The sequence below is a fragment of the Hetaerina americana genome, unplaced genomic scaffold (assembly GCF_022747635.1).
Source record: "Hetaerina americana unplaced genomic scaffold, ioHetAmer1.1.p SCAF_3, whole genome shotgun sequence".
Lineage (NCBI taxonomy): Eukaryota > Metazoa > Arthropoda > Insecta > Odonata > Calopterygidae > Hetaerina > Hetaerina americana.
The window spans coordinates 95,050,550-95,065,417 of NW_027286874.1; the positions used below are offsets into that span (position 1 = coordinate 95,050,550).

At 35.1% G+C, this 14,868-nt stretch overlaps 1 protein-coding gene across 1 annotated transcript; it reads right to left on the reverse strand.

Annotated features, from left to right (window-relative positions):
* Positions 1-9: 9 nt before the first annotated feature.
* LOC139690760 (E3 ubiquitin-protein ligase ZNF598) lies at positions 10-14,787 on the reverse strand. The gene is made up of 7 exons (XM_071588304.1): positions 14,400-14,787; positions 14,000-14,242; positions 13,673-13,884; positions 11,726-11,838; positions 11,471-11,636; positions 7,215-8,652; positions 10-824 (listed from the first exon to the last, which is right to left on the reverse strand). Exons 1-7 carry the CDS (start codon positions 14,574-14,576, stop codon positions 597-599), a joined length of 2,577 nt encoding a protein of 858 aa, XP_071444405.1. The 5' UTR covers positions 14,577-14,787; the 3' UTR covers positions 10-596.
* Between the last annotated feature and the right edge of the window lie 81 nt (positions 14,788-14,868).

A 14,868-nucleotide genomic window follows, 5' to 3' on the forward strand; every position in this document is an offset into this window, starting at 1 on the left:
AATTTATTTATATCCTTTATGTAAGACCAGTATGCATTAAATAAAAGTTGTCCTCAGTGTCCACATGCTTTTGATTTCAATTCCTAAAGTAAAGGAAATAGTTTGTATGCATGTAGTATTACGTAGCTTCTAACCAATAAAATTATCCAATCTGAATAGCTATAAAACAACAGGTAATGGTAACACATTTACAATTTTAAAATTGTTTATGAATTTAAAACAAAATATATTTTCAAGTCAACAACTTGCTTTAATTCCTGGGGCATCCTATAAAGAATTTATCTAAAAAGACTGCTCCATTGGAAAACATCTTTTTACAAAATAAGGCAGGATTTTTTTAATTCAAAAAACCATAATAATTATTTACAAAATACACAGTTTAATGTACAAATGGTAGAATATTCACAAGTAACCTGCTGTGACATCCTATATTTATACAATGATTTGGATTCTCAGTTCCATGATATCATGATCACAAACTTTTACCTGCAGCAGATGTTCAAGATAATGCTTGATTTAAGCATAATAAATTTTTACATTGAAATAGACTAACCTCAACTCAATACTTAAGATCAGGTATCCTGAAGTATTGACTTTTACCTAGTTGATGTAGCAACACTAGAAAACCCTGATAGGGAAGGAAATGAAGTATTGCCACTTGATGGAAGTGCAGGAAAATTTGCTTCAAGAGCATGACTTTTACGATGAAACTCAAGGTCTTTCACAGAAAGAACTTGTCCGCAAGAAGTACAGCACTCGAGCCCCCATCTCTTCCAGCCATGGTGCTGAGGTAATGCTTCTTCTTCATGGACTTTCCACAACTCCTGATTTACACAGAGTAGAAAAGCACCTTTTAATATGCTAAAATTCAAAATGCTTCTTAAGAGAGGTAAAAGTAATTCTTAAGGCAGCCAAATTAAACTATACTTAGTGAATATATATAGTGAAATACACAAATTCTCAGGTCTTTCTTAGTAATGGGGTGTGTTTGGTTTTGTTAGACAAGAGTAGGGAGAGCAATAGTTTTTATTGCAATTACCAAATAATGGGTAACTTCAGTGATAGTAGTTCTTAGGGGAGGCGACTGACAGCCAAGGTCATTTGCGGCATAATGAATGGAAAGGATGGAGAAAAACCCTGTGTCAGCATTAGCCTACTCTTAACGAAAGGTGCCAGGAGGACCACAACTTAACGTCTCATCTGACGGACAGCATACTCAATGTGCTCTTCACAAAGCACCTTAAGTAGGGATCGGGATACCACCGAAAAATATCTGTTGACACCAGGATTTGAACCCAGGTCCTTTTCGTGGGAAGGACATTAGCAACTGTACCATCCTGATCCCCCGTGATAACTTTAGATATGATGACACTAAATCATGCTACAATCATTTGGCTGGTTTTCATCCCACCCGAGTACTAAAGAGTGGAGAAGTTACAAGATTTTCTTATTCTGCCAGTCATTTCACTTGTGAGTTATAGTCGCAGAAAACTTTCAAAAAAGTCTAACTGGAATTCCCATGGACATTAGCATGCATATAATTTAATTAGTAATTTTCAGTGCTTGGCACTTTTTATTCTGCTTTAGGACTATTTAAACCAATAGTTTTCAAGTTATAATTTATAAGGGATTAACAGAAAATATTTCACAAAAATTTCATCCGCCAGTATTTTTAGATAAGGTAATTGAATATTTTGGGAGAACAACCACATATTACATATTAAAAACAAACTACTCATTAAGAGTATCAATTTCCACAAAGCACTACTTTTGATAAAATTGAAAAATTCAACTTAAGTTATCAGCATACTTCTTGCATCAACTGAAGTACAGTTTTGTGAACTGCTAAAGTGCCCTGAGCAGGAACCCTTTTTAGTGTGGCAGGTCTAAATATCGACTTTTACATCTCGGGCCGTTATATTAACTCAAACATAAGCTATTGCTTATGATTACGAGGGTGGTCCTATAATAACCAGCCTGACCTAGAGATGAAAGTAGTTGTTTGTAAAATATCACTGAATTAGAAAGTATGCAATCTATAAAGCATATGTTTCAAGTTTGAAGATGCCACATTGTTTTGTATTTGTTTGGCAGCCATCAATAGTGAACGTTTTCAGTGAATTTGTGAAAATGGAGAAAATTGGTCATCGCTTTGTGATACAATACTTTTATTTGAAAGGCCTCAGCCCAATCAATATAAAAGCTGAACTGGATTCTACTCTGGGTGAGTCTATTCCTTTGTTTAAGATAGTAAAATATTGGGTAGAAGAATTGATAACGAGGCCGTACGAGCTGTCAAGAAGAGCATCGCACTGATCGACCAAATGAGGTGATGACTCCAGAAATGGTGAAGAAAATCCACAAAGTGATTCTGGATGATCGTCGACTGAAAGTGCACGAGCTAGCAGACAGTATGCATTTCAAAAAGTGCGGTACATCGCATATTAACTGAAAATTTGGACATGAGAAAGCTGTGTGCAAGATGGGTGCTCATACTCTAGCAAAACCAGTGTCGTGAAGATGTTTCAATTGAGTGTTTATAAAAGTTTCACAGCAACAAAGCAGAATTTTTCATAAAATTTCATTTTCCCTGGATGAAAGATGGATCCATTACTTCACACCCCAGGTAAAAGAATAGTCAAACAATGGATTTATAAGGGAGAACCAGCTCCAAAGAAGGTGAAGACCATTTCATCTGCTGGCAAGGTCATAGCATCGGTTTTTTGGGATGCGCGTGGGATAATGTTCATTAACTATCTTGAAAAAGGAAAAATTATCAATGGCGCATATTATGCAAACTTATTGCAATGTTTGAGTGAAGAAATAAAGCAAAAGCGGCCGCATTTGGCTAAGAAGAAAGTGTTGTCTCATCAAGACATTGCACCAGCTCACAAATCCATTATTGCAATGGCCAAAATTCATGAATTCAAGTTAGAATTGCTACCTCATGCACCCTATTCGCCAGATTTAGCCCCCTCTGATTATTTCCTGTTCACAAACTTGAAAAAATGGCTCAGTGGCCAGATTTTCCAACAGTGAAGAAGTGATGTCGGCAGTTACTGGCTATTTTGAGGAACAAGGCAGTTCTTATCATAAAAAGCATATTGAACTAATTGAGAATCGCTGGGAAAAGTGTAAAGAGCTGAAAGGAGGTTATGTTGAAAAAAAAATATTTTTCCAAAATTTTTGCATTTTCTTTGTTGGGTCGGGCCCTTCTGGGACAACCCTCGTAGTAGACTAAAACAATTATAATTATTTTGTAAGACGATGTCAAATTCATTCATAAATATTACCTAATTCCGTTAATATACAATAAAAAAAACTGCACATGGATGTCTATAAAAATGACTTCAAAATATTTTTTCCCTCAAAAGATACATCTAATTAAATTACCCTCTGCACTTTTTGCTAGTACCACTGGAAGGATGCAGCACTAAGAGGGTTAAGGATGTTCACACTAACATTCAAAGCTTTTTGAATTATTACGGCTGTGTGAAAAGAAAGTCTTGAAAACTGTCTTGGGATAGATTGGGTTACGAATTGGCCACCACTACAAATTGACGCTTAGCCTATGTCTATTGAGTCTAAAAAAAGTGCATCCTGAAGTCATTAACGACAAAAAACTATTTCAACCTCCACAGGTGAGTTTTTATGCACCCTGCTCAAGTGTATGGGGTAACACTATCTAACATGGACTTAAGGGGGAGTTCCAGGGTTCAGGGAAAAAGAATCCTGTTGAAAATATTACCCGGTAACTTCTGCAGACTTTTTCTCTTTGTGTGCACTGTTTCAAAAATTTAAACAAATCAAAAGTTTTAATTGTGACAATCTTTCAAACCACCTTTCTTTCAGTGTGATCAAGGCTCATGAGGAATTAAATTATCACTTTGTTCTTGTCTCACAATAAATCTCTGCCAATCACCTGGTCACATTTTTCTGAATTCTCAAGTCATGGGGCACAACTTTATTCATGAATGGAAGCAGAAAAATCATTAATCTGACAGATTTATCACAACACATCCGGCCTCTTTCCGATAAACTTTTCAAATGGTGGAGTGCCAAAACTGCACAAAAAACCCAGGAAAAGTATCCACCTCTGGGATTTCCCTCAAAATGATAGGTTATGTGATGTTTCCAATGAAACTAATTCACTCTTGAAACCAATCAGATTTATCAGTTCCCTTCAGATGCAACGAGTTTACCCAACATTATGAAAGGGATCCCAATGGCTGCCTGATTTGTAATTCAATGGTTACATCTAGTTCTTTCAAAGATAGCAACTGACCTCTAGCTTCATTTAATACAAAAATTTTAAGCATTTGTTTTTATTTAGAAAAAATCACAAAACTTGCAAGAATAACAATTGATGGGATGCAGTTACTAGTTAATTTCATGAGATAGAAAATTTCACAAAAGGATGCTGATTTCATATATCCTGATATTATTGAGTGCAATAAGGTTATTTCGAAACTGGCATCACTAATAGATACATGCAGAGGGCATTTTTTTTGTCGGTAATAATCTTGCAAATGGAAAAATAAAATGTGCTCTATTTCCATGTTATGCACTCTGTATTAGGTATCAACGACTTTTTTGACAACGAATTTATACTAAGATAAGCTAATAATGATGATGAATAAGCTATGGATGAAATACATATATCAATGTGTATGCAGCCAATATTGCTCATTACACCTGATAATGTCGATATTACTTGATAAAGCAAACAACTCATCATATCAATGCATTGTTAGCAACTCTATATTTACAAATAACATGGTTAATATTATAATATGAATTTTGTATAATCCTTATGATGTGTTTCCTGACTATGAAAACATGAAGAGAAATGAGTAACAGTCATATTGAAAACATAATCATAATGTGCACACCAACTAAGATGTTCCTTTTGAACTTATGAAATTTACTCGGTCTACCATTTCCTAGACACTGCTTTATACATAAACAGCATCATTGAATGCGCAATTTTTAAGATGTATTTAACCTGAGGAGCATTTTTTATTATTCAAGTTTTCAATAAAATTTTTGTGGGCTTCTGTATATCAATGTTCGTTCGAAGGTTTCCGCGGCGATGAGTAGGTGATCGTTAAAAGGCCAAAAAATTTTAACAGAGAGGATGGATATCCACTCCACAGTGCGTGGAAACGAATAATCCCGCGCAAATATGAGGACGTTCCCTGATTGGCCAAGAAATTTCCCGGTATTGGCGCCGGATTTTTCCTATATAAGACGGGACAACAAGCTTCTTTTCATCCTTGACCTGAGGACGCCAGCAGGATAGCTGGCGAAACTGTTGTACTTTTAAACGACATACGCGGACGCAGCCCGAAAAATGTGGAAATCACCTTCTGTATATCAACTTAACATATTCCGACAGGAACCTAAGTAAAATCGGATAATTACTTGTTCCTTTATGTTAAACTTGATTATTATATCAAGTTAACCTTAGAACTGCAAATTATAACATATTGAAATGTAATGAAATAATTGACTTTGTAATTCCACACACTTACTGTGCGTGTAGAATTACAAAGTCAATTATTTCATTACATTTCGATATGTTATGCAAATTCCATAAAGTTATGCCTGAGACAACAAATGCAAATTATAAGATCTTTAGCTAAACTTGAGTCAGTTGAAAACATTATTTAAGTATGCTTTTTTCTTTTCGAAGTCTCTCCAATATTTCATTTCTCATCCCTTTCCAAAGCAATCCTTTTCATTCTCCTTTAGTTCTAAATTTCAAATTCTCCCCAATTTTCTATTTCTTTCGGTGCCCATGTCTCTGCTCCATATAATAATGTAGCATGCACTAATTCTATCAGACAATCTAATTGTGAAAAATAACTCTTATTAGTACTAAATTATATTGCTCCGGCTAACTTGAGTTTCAATTACTATTAAAACCTAATAGTTTAAGTAAAGATATAACTAACTTAGTCACATGGTAGATATTTTGACATTATTTTGAAATTATATAAAATCCATCTGGCTAATTACAGCTGGTTCAAATTTTATTTCTATGTGCACAAAAAGCCAAATTTGGCCCAATCAGCCTTCTAAATCTAAATTCATCATTACTTATGAAATTCATGAAATCACAAATTACATTTGGGTGATTCTTCAACTATTGCCAGTATATATCCATTCATAGCAAGGAAGAGTCTCAATAAAATTTTTCTGGGTTTTTAACTTCTTCCACAGTTTTCATGCCTTTAGCATTAGAAGACCTACTTTTGGGGACAGATTGTATGAATTAATACCTAAATAGTGATTCACAGTAAATATAAGTAAGAAAAGTCTTTGCCATCCTTGATAACAGGCTTTTTCAAGATCCCACAAGTGCTATTTCAATTGCCCAAATCCAATTGGTTGTTGCCCATAAAAGCCATAATGAAGTATGTCCATTGTGATGACTGTTGAAGAAATTCCTACCTAAGTTAGGAAAACACAATCATGAGTTAAAGAACCTTTGTAATAGAATTCTTGGCAGAAAATGTTTCCTTTGAAACACAAAGGAATACAAAGCCTGATGATAACTTATTTTGTAGAAAAAATGGTTTTCCTCTGTTGGGAATTATGATGGTGCAATTCTTTAAATTTATATTGCTTTCATCTGAAAATGTGTCTACACTGGATTAGCCTTCACACAAGGTGTTTGCACAAATTTAAGGAGAGAAAGGTGGTACAACCGTTTGATGAATATCATGGGTCAGGGGAGAACTCTTTTACAACCAATAATATTCTTTACTTGTAAATGTTTGGTCAGAGCTGTGGGCATTTCAGGTATAGTCCACATAGAAATACTGGACGCATTGGCTAAAATGTATGTATTCTAATAACCACCTAAGTATGAAAGACAAAAATTTTCTAATACTGATACTTGGTAAACCAGGTGACAACTTCATGGAAAAAAATATTCGTGGAGGACTTGATCTGGGAAGAGACCATTACAGAGTCACTGTCTGAAGTGTCTCTATTTGAAAAACATAAACATTGTAATAATTTATTCATGGAATGACTGAAGGTGATCTCTTACCATTAGTTTAGCAAATTAACTTTAAAATATTTTGCAATTGATATGATTTTACCACATATTTTTAGGTTAGTAACATGATTGAGAAAATATTTTGGTTGAAGCCTTTGCATTATCAGTATCCTAAAATATAAAATAAAAGTAAAATTGTGCATACCTGTTGCTTTCCTATATCAGGAAGAAGAACCAGAAGTTCAGGAAAAATACTATCAAAATTTGAATGACCCATATTTGATAGGCAGTGATGATAGTAGTCATGGGCAGGAAGAGATCCATTGCGAAATCTAACAGAGAGCTGCCGAAATTCATCCAGTGATGATGTTCCCGACTCTCCAAGAACAGAGCCAACCTTAGACACAAGTGCCACATTTCTTTTATCAAATTGTGGAGGTGATAAGAAAGTACTGATGGGGCCATCCCTAAACTCATTCCTCCACACTTCTTTTTCATTGGAGCCTTGCAACAAAGAGGGGACAGATGATGATGATGACGATGTAAACCCAGGAGGTGGTTTGGCCGTGAAGCCAGGGGGTGTTGGAGTGAATCCTGGAGGTGGTGGAGGGTGACTCTCTCTAGTTCCAACCCCAGTTCTTGTCTTATCAACACTTTTTACATTTCCATTGACCACATTTTCTTGCAAACTTGAATCAACCACTCTATGGTCAACATCAACAGAAGAGGGTTGACTATTGTTATTGGCGGTAGAATTATTTGAAGGCTTCACTTCTTTGTTTGAATATTTCTCTGAATTCTTTACACTGCCATTGTGTTGTGATGGCTCAAGTTTTTGGCTGCTGAAATCTCCTTTGTTAGCCTTCTTTCTTTGTCTGTTATCTTCTGTCGGAATATCATTACGAGAAGATGACACGGTACTACCAGCAACTGAATCACTGGTATCTTTTTTGTGGCTAGTGCGGCAACTGGAAGCAAATCTTGCACTCAATTCCACACTGTCCTGACATGAACCAGTTGGTGGGCGGCTTCGAACTACATTCCGCTGACTTCCCTTACTTCCCCCCAAGGCTGGAAAATCTTGACTACTAAGTGCTTTCACATTATTGACTTGCGGTCCCCTTCCTGAAGGATTTGATCTGCTGCTACTGGCAACACACACTACTCCAGAATTCTGTGAGTGATTCACTTGAATTAACAGATTTCTGTGGGGTGCAGAGGCAGCAGTAGCAGCGGATGCAGAAATCTGATTAAAGCCACCTTTACTAGAACCTCTTGATGAATCATGACTGTTTACGCTAAGATGTAATGTATTCAGTGCTGGTGACGGAGTTCCATCAAGTGCAGGAAAATTCTCATCTGTTATTGCTAGAGGAGCTTTAGATCGACCAGAAAACTGGTTACGATGAGCAGGAGCTGAACGAGAGGAACGTAAAGCAAATCCATTGGCAGCTGTGGAATCAGAGGAAGTTGCACTCTTTCGGGAAGGTCCACCAGACAAAGTTGGGAATTCTTGGGTTGAATCCATGTTCAGAGTTATCTGTTGCTGACTTTGGCAAAAATCTTTAAAATTTTCATCATCAGCTGAACCTTCATCCCCATCTGGCACATCAAACCCACCAACTGCTCCAAGCATCTCATCCCTGTGAAACAAGTATTTGTAGCAGATAAAACCTTTACGTACCGCCAGCAATCATCCATACTGCAAGTATAGAAGTAATAGTAATCAAACAATTTTGCAGCTACATATTACCATATAAGCCATTACAAAGATATTTGGAAAGTGATACATACCAATTGTAACATAATTTGTGATAATTATCATTGGGTACAATTTTATTTTCAGAACAAATGTATTTACCATTCCTTTGCAATGCAAATTAATCAACTGGAATTAAAAAGTAGTCTCCGTATATATCTATTTATATCATGACCATATTTTCTAGCGTATTTCTGTTATTCATGCGTTTCAATTATCTGTGCTTCATTGTGCATCCATTAGTATGGATATTTGAGAATTTACTGTATTAGTTTTTATTACAGTATACTAATTTCAAATTAAAAAAGATGTGAGAAACTCATATGCCAAAATCATAAACACAAATTTCTCCAAAATATCTCCACATTACTATCAATGTGAAATCTTAAACACTATCATCTCTATTATTGAAAAATATTCTATGTCACTTAGGCTTTTAAGAAGAATTACTCAATTATTGATCCAAACAGCAATCATTAGAGAGGAAAGGGAAGTTGAAAGCACTCTCAAAGAAGAATTGACACAGGTAAGGTTAGATTTTTAATGATAAGAGGGAATAGGATAGCCAGAACCAGTTTTGGAAACATTTGGTAGTGTAGGAGGATGGGGATTACATGAGAGAAAATGCATTTTCAATGACATTGAGTGAAGTTAATGTGTACTTCATTAAATTTAAGTCATGTCAAAAGATACGGCGGCCTAATTACCTAGCATGTATTTATCATTCAAAATGGCTATTGTTTTTTGAATAATCTTTACATTCAATCCAATCCATTTTTTGTTTTATAGAGTGCTGGCAAGTGGCACATGCTGTTTCATGAACCCAAAATTTTCCTTATGAACATCTTGTCTTTTGCTTATCCATGATGACTTGATGTGCTTCATTATTGAACATAATATTGGTGTTGACTATTTTAAATGTTTGGGCAGGTCATTATGTCAAGATGGCATAAAAGAGTTTGAAATGGATACCTTATTAGGGTTGTAATCCTATTGAAAGAATATGGTAATTGTTGGCAATATTTTTTTGTTCTTTAGTCTTTTGATAAATATATTAGGTGCTACATGCTGATGTGTTTATGTTTAGTGGTGTGGTAACATTTTTGGAGAAGTAGGGTGAGCAGTTTGTTTGCCTGCTTATTATTTTATCGATTTTTTTTATTGGAGAAGGGTGTTTGTTAGCTTTTATGTAATTTTCAGTTAGTCTTCTTTGTAGAAATTTCATCTGACAATACTTTAGTTTAATTACTAAAATGTCTTATGAGGATGTTGATGTGAATGATTATGAAAATGCCTTAAAAATATGAGGATGTTGTAATGAAACCTACTCCTTTCTATTTATTGACATCCATGTACAGTAAAATTTGGTTCATTTTAAATATAGGGTGATTCCAACTTCCCAAGCATAAAAAGCAGGGTAATACGAAACTAAGATGCTACTTGGTATGAATGTATTTTTTGACAGTAAATTAATGAAGCTTGAATTTACCAATTCCTCAGGAATATCAATAATTCTGACGGTTGTGATTTGTTCATTAATCACACAATTTTTTTGCAGCAACTTCAGACCCAATGCTTCTCCTTCTGTAATTCAAGTTTTCTCTTCCCACTCCTCTCCTCTAAACTCAACGAAATTTTATCAGCTTTTTAGTTTATTGTCTCCACATATTGAAATTGATTCATTTTTGTCCCCCTTGTGGCTTCATACAACATATTTGTATATGAACTACCAGTGCTGGCATTGACTGATGACATTGTTATGGCACTTAACAAATTGTTTCAAGTGTTCTCAGGGGGCATGACAATGATGATGGTTATTTAATTGATAGCTTAAATTTGATGTCAACTGATAAAAAAAAGCTAATAATATTTTTTACAAAAAGAAAACAAAGATATGCTGAAATATAATTACTCTGTTTCCTATACAGTAAATACATTATTGAAAGAAATACAAAATTAAGAAAATGCCATCACAATATTTTACAAGTTATATACCTTTGGTATATATTATCCGACCTTTGGTGTCAAAATATATTTAAAATATTTCTTCTTCCCATCTATTATCCATATTTTTATCTATATTTTGGCTTAATATAAAGAATGCAATTGATTTAAATCTTTAGGTAATATGTTAAAATGTTGAATTAAATTTACCTCTAATTTTATTTTATCCCAATTAGCATAGTATTTATTTGGAACTTATCATTATCTCTTATATGTATTTTTTAACATTAAGGAAATGTGGTCGTCCAAGGGTAAAGCATTGGACAATGACCCAATGTGTACATGCATTATTTTTGGGTACCAGAATTTCCTGGAATACCATAGACAGCACAGGGAAAGGAACTAGCCTCCCTATCCTGATGTATGAATTTCACACACTGTTGGGTGACCTCGGCCCTCACCTACCTAACCTATCTTTGGACTGATTACTGTGCTTACTATTTAGCTGCCTTGTGTGTCATATTTCGGTCATTATGATTTCTTAAATTACCCCTGGCGTGTGACTTAAAATAGTGACACTGCATTATTAGATTGATTTTGGGTAGAAATTGACATTTTCAAAAAGAAGCTGTGCACTTGAAAATACTCCCGGATATTTTAACATTAAAATAAGACCATACAAAACTCAAATACATCCATTAACTTTCATTTCACAAAATTGACAAAGAGATTAGGTAATTAATACAGCATAAACTTGCCTCAAGCCATGCCTTCCTCGACCACCACGATATGCACCCCTCCTGCTGTTCCAACCACTGGGATCACCACTAGCACGAGGTGCTAAAGTGAATTTCACTTCCAATGTACGCGCTTGCTTAGCTGCAGCTTTGCTTAATAACCTCCCATGAACCTGGGCTTTGTGTGCTAATTGGAAGGAGCAAATGAAGCAGTTTAAAATAAAATTCTTACAATAATAAAATAAATATGACAACACATGAAAAATATATCTTTACCCTTCAAATCAATATCTGTCCGGAAAACAGAAGTAAATTTTTCTTCAACACAATTTTCCTCTTCACATAAGTAATGCTCAGCTCTGTAATGCTCCCTCAAGCACTCATACGAACTAAAGAGAAAAATAAGAGATGTAACCAATCCTCGTCTTGCAGATATGTACTTCATGTTGCACAATATCCATCAAATACATAATCATTACTTCTATATTTGCCAAGTGTTGTACTACATATTTGGTTGTGAAGGCGGAGATATCTTGCTAAGAAAATGCAATCTCAGGGGTTTTCAAGAAAGCCACTGAAATACACATTTACCTTAAATACTTTCACTTCCCTAATTTCCAGAGGAGGACTTACAAAGTCCAAGGAGCTCCACCACTTTGTCAAATAACAATTTAAATTTTTAGAGTAAAAAGCCAAAGAACACAAAAACCAATATCAAATCCATAAAATAGTTAAAAGAGACTGTAGTAATTTGCCTACTATAAAGTCAATCATTCAATTATACTATTACAAAATAACTTTTCATAACACAAAATGAATCCTTATCCAACTACGATTGACCATAGAAATACAATCTGAGTCCATATGTTATTGCATTATGCACGAGTACATTTTTCTACTTCAGGAAGTAAGTTGCAAGCAGTACCTCATGACAGGAACTCCATATAATTCTATATTTGGTTAACTAAATTGAGCTAAAGAAATTGGACAATGCAAATTAGCAGACAACTTTGTTAAAGCTACTATCATGGCATTTCCCCTCTCTTATTTGTAATTTGCCTGAAAACTATTTTTTTAATCACCAACGGAAGAACAGGATGAAGACATTATACAAAAACGAAGTTGACCAAAGCAATATAAAAGAGTGGCACAAATATATCAGATATGAATAAATATGCCGATACAATTTGTTTGAACATTAACGCTTGGTAAAGGTCCATTCAAAGAGAGAAAATCATACCAATGAAGGCAAAACCACACACATTCTCAACTCAGCAATAAATAGGTCTTGCCACCATAATTATCAATTTTTTGTTGGAGTAAGTAATTTACTGTGAAAAAGCAGTTAATTATTTGACATGGTAATTCAAGACATGTAGTATTAGTTTTTTATGGGAGGCGACCAACAGATAAGGCCATTTGCACCATTAGGGATGGGAAAGGAAGGGTGGAGAGAACCCAGGCATTAACTTTAGCCTACAATTGTTGAAAGGCACTGAAAGGCAAAGGGATCTGCAGTTCAATGCCCCATCTGATGGACGCCGTACTCACTCAAAGTGCTCCCACAAAGCACCTCAAGTAGGGATCGGGATACCGCTGAAAAATATTTGTTGTCTCCAGGATTTGAACCCAGGGCCTCTCGGTAGGAAGCCAGTACATTAGCCACCACACCATCCCGATCCCCTCAAGACATGTCATTCCAAGTCATTCATAGTCCAATGCATGAACAAGCCTGACTAGTGTGCCAAGAGATACTTTCTATATTGTACAGGAAAGTGAGTACGTAATACAATACGCCTTAGAATTTGCAATTCCACATATAAACTTTAATAAGACCTATATGTCACTTTGGTGCAACATCATCAGGCCTGAATATGCTGCACAGCAGTGAAACCTAGGCCGCATTTAAGTTAATTTAAATTGGAATTACAAATTTATATTACGACATTATTCGTCCTAAAATAATTCCATAAAGTCATGCCTGAAATGATTGATTATGACAAAAGTGCTCTATAAAATGTTTATGCTTCGGTGGCTTTGCAGCCAAGGGTTTCTAAGCATATTTCCATTTTAAAATTGTTCAATTTCACATAACCAGAGATAAAAATTACAGAATGGATGCAATTAATTTGAGCAAAAATATTAAGATTTAATAACAGCATTATGGACATAGTATGTACAGTTAGCTATAAATTAAAAGACAACATATTGTGATATCAATACCTATAGTAATGGTGTAAACCATCTGCGTCACAGAAGTGGCAAAAAAAATGATCTCTCCGTAAGTGACGGAAGAGTTCGTCGTTATCCATATAACGCTGGTCACAAAACTGACAGAGAGGATGACCTCTGTGAGACCTGTCGTCAGTGTCTCCTTTCCTTCTATGCTGAGCTAACTCCTGACGCGTATAGCACCTTCGTTCAGCGGAAAATATCTGTGATTATAAAAATATGAAATGAAATTAAAATATATTTACACCTGATCTCACATTCTTCCAACTTCCTCGCAAGAAAAAATCCAGAAATAAGAATTGACATTTAACCACTTACCTTCAAATTATCTACGCACAAATCACAGTAGAATAGCTCATGTTCTCTTCTCATATGGTCGCTGAGACTTTGGAAAGTCCTAAAGGACGGTTTAGAATGACAGCGATTGCAAAGGTGAAGTAAAAGCTTATTGAATGCTTTTTGGACATTCATATTATCGAAACATATTTTATACTTCCTGTCCATCGTATATGACAAGTCCTTGATCGCACGGAAAGGCCGTACCTCTTCGGTAAAGATAACCTTCAACAGAAAATAGGTACTCCCATTTATCGATGCAATACATCAACAATAAATACGAATGAAAAACCACCTATGATAACATGTAGATGCTCCACATTAAAAAAACAAACTTTACTTTAAACATGATTTAATCTTAAGGCGCAGGAAAATACGTTACCGTTGGCATTTCTTGTCTGCATATGGGACATTCAACTTGAAGGCACAAAACTCTCATTCTTGTCGAGCATTCATAGCAAACAGGATGATCACATTCACCGATTGAATATATTTCAACAATTTTAAAACATACTACGCACGTGTTTTCTGAATTTTCTATTCGCTCCGTTGAAGTCATATTTGCAATAAAACACGTCTTCCCCGAGCAGAGCAGTACTACGATATGGGGCAGTGATTTTGATTTACAACTGACTTGCGTTTTAGTATTCGTTTATGATAATCAGTGAAATAAAAAAATGTTGTTTTCACGTTGCATTCATTTCATTGCATCAGGCTAACAACAATCATCATTAATACAGTTTAATACGAAAATTAGTCTCTAATTTCGCTCATTCCTTGAGACGGAAGTGACGACATTGAAAATGAGGTCCAAATTTACAAAAACAAAGTAACTATTTCTTTAATTTGAT

Excerpts from the sequence above, each read along its gene's own strand:
- LOC139690760 (XM_071588304.1), bottom strand. The coding sequence starts at position 14,576 with ATGACTTCAACGGAGCGAATAGAAAATTCAGAAAACACGTGCGTAGTA. Across the intron at positions 14,243-14,399 it reads GCAGACAAGAAATGCCAACG|GTTATCTTTACCGAAGAGGT; the intron begins GTAACGTATTTT and ends TTTCTGTTGAAG. Across the intron at positions 825-7,214 it reads CTGATATAGGAAAGCAACAG|GAGTTGTGGAAAGTCCATGA; the intron begins GTATGCACAATT and ends TGTGTAAATCAG.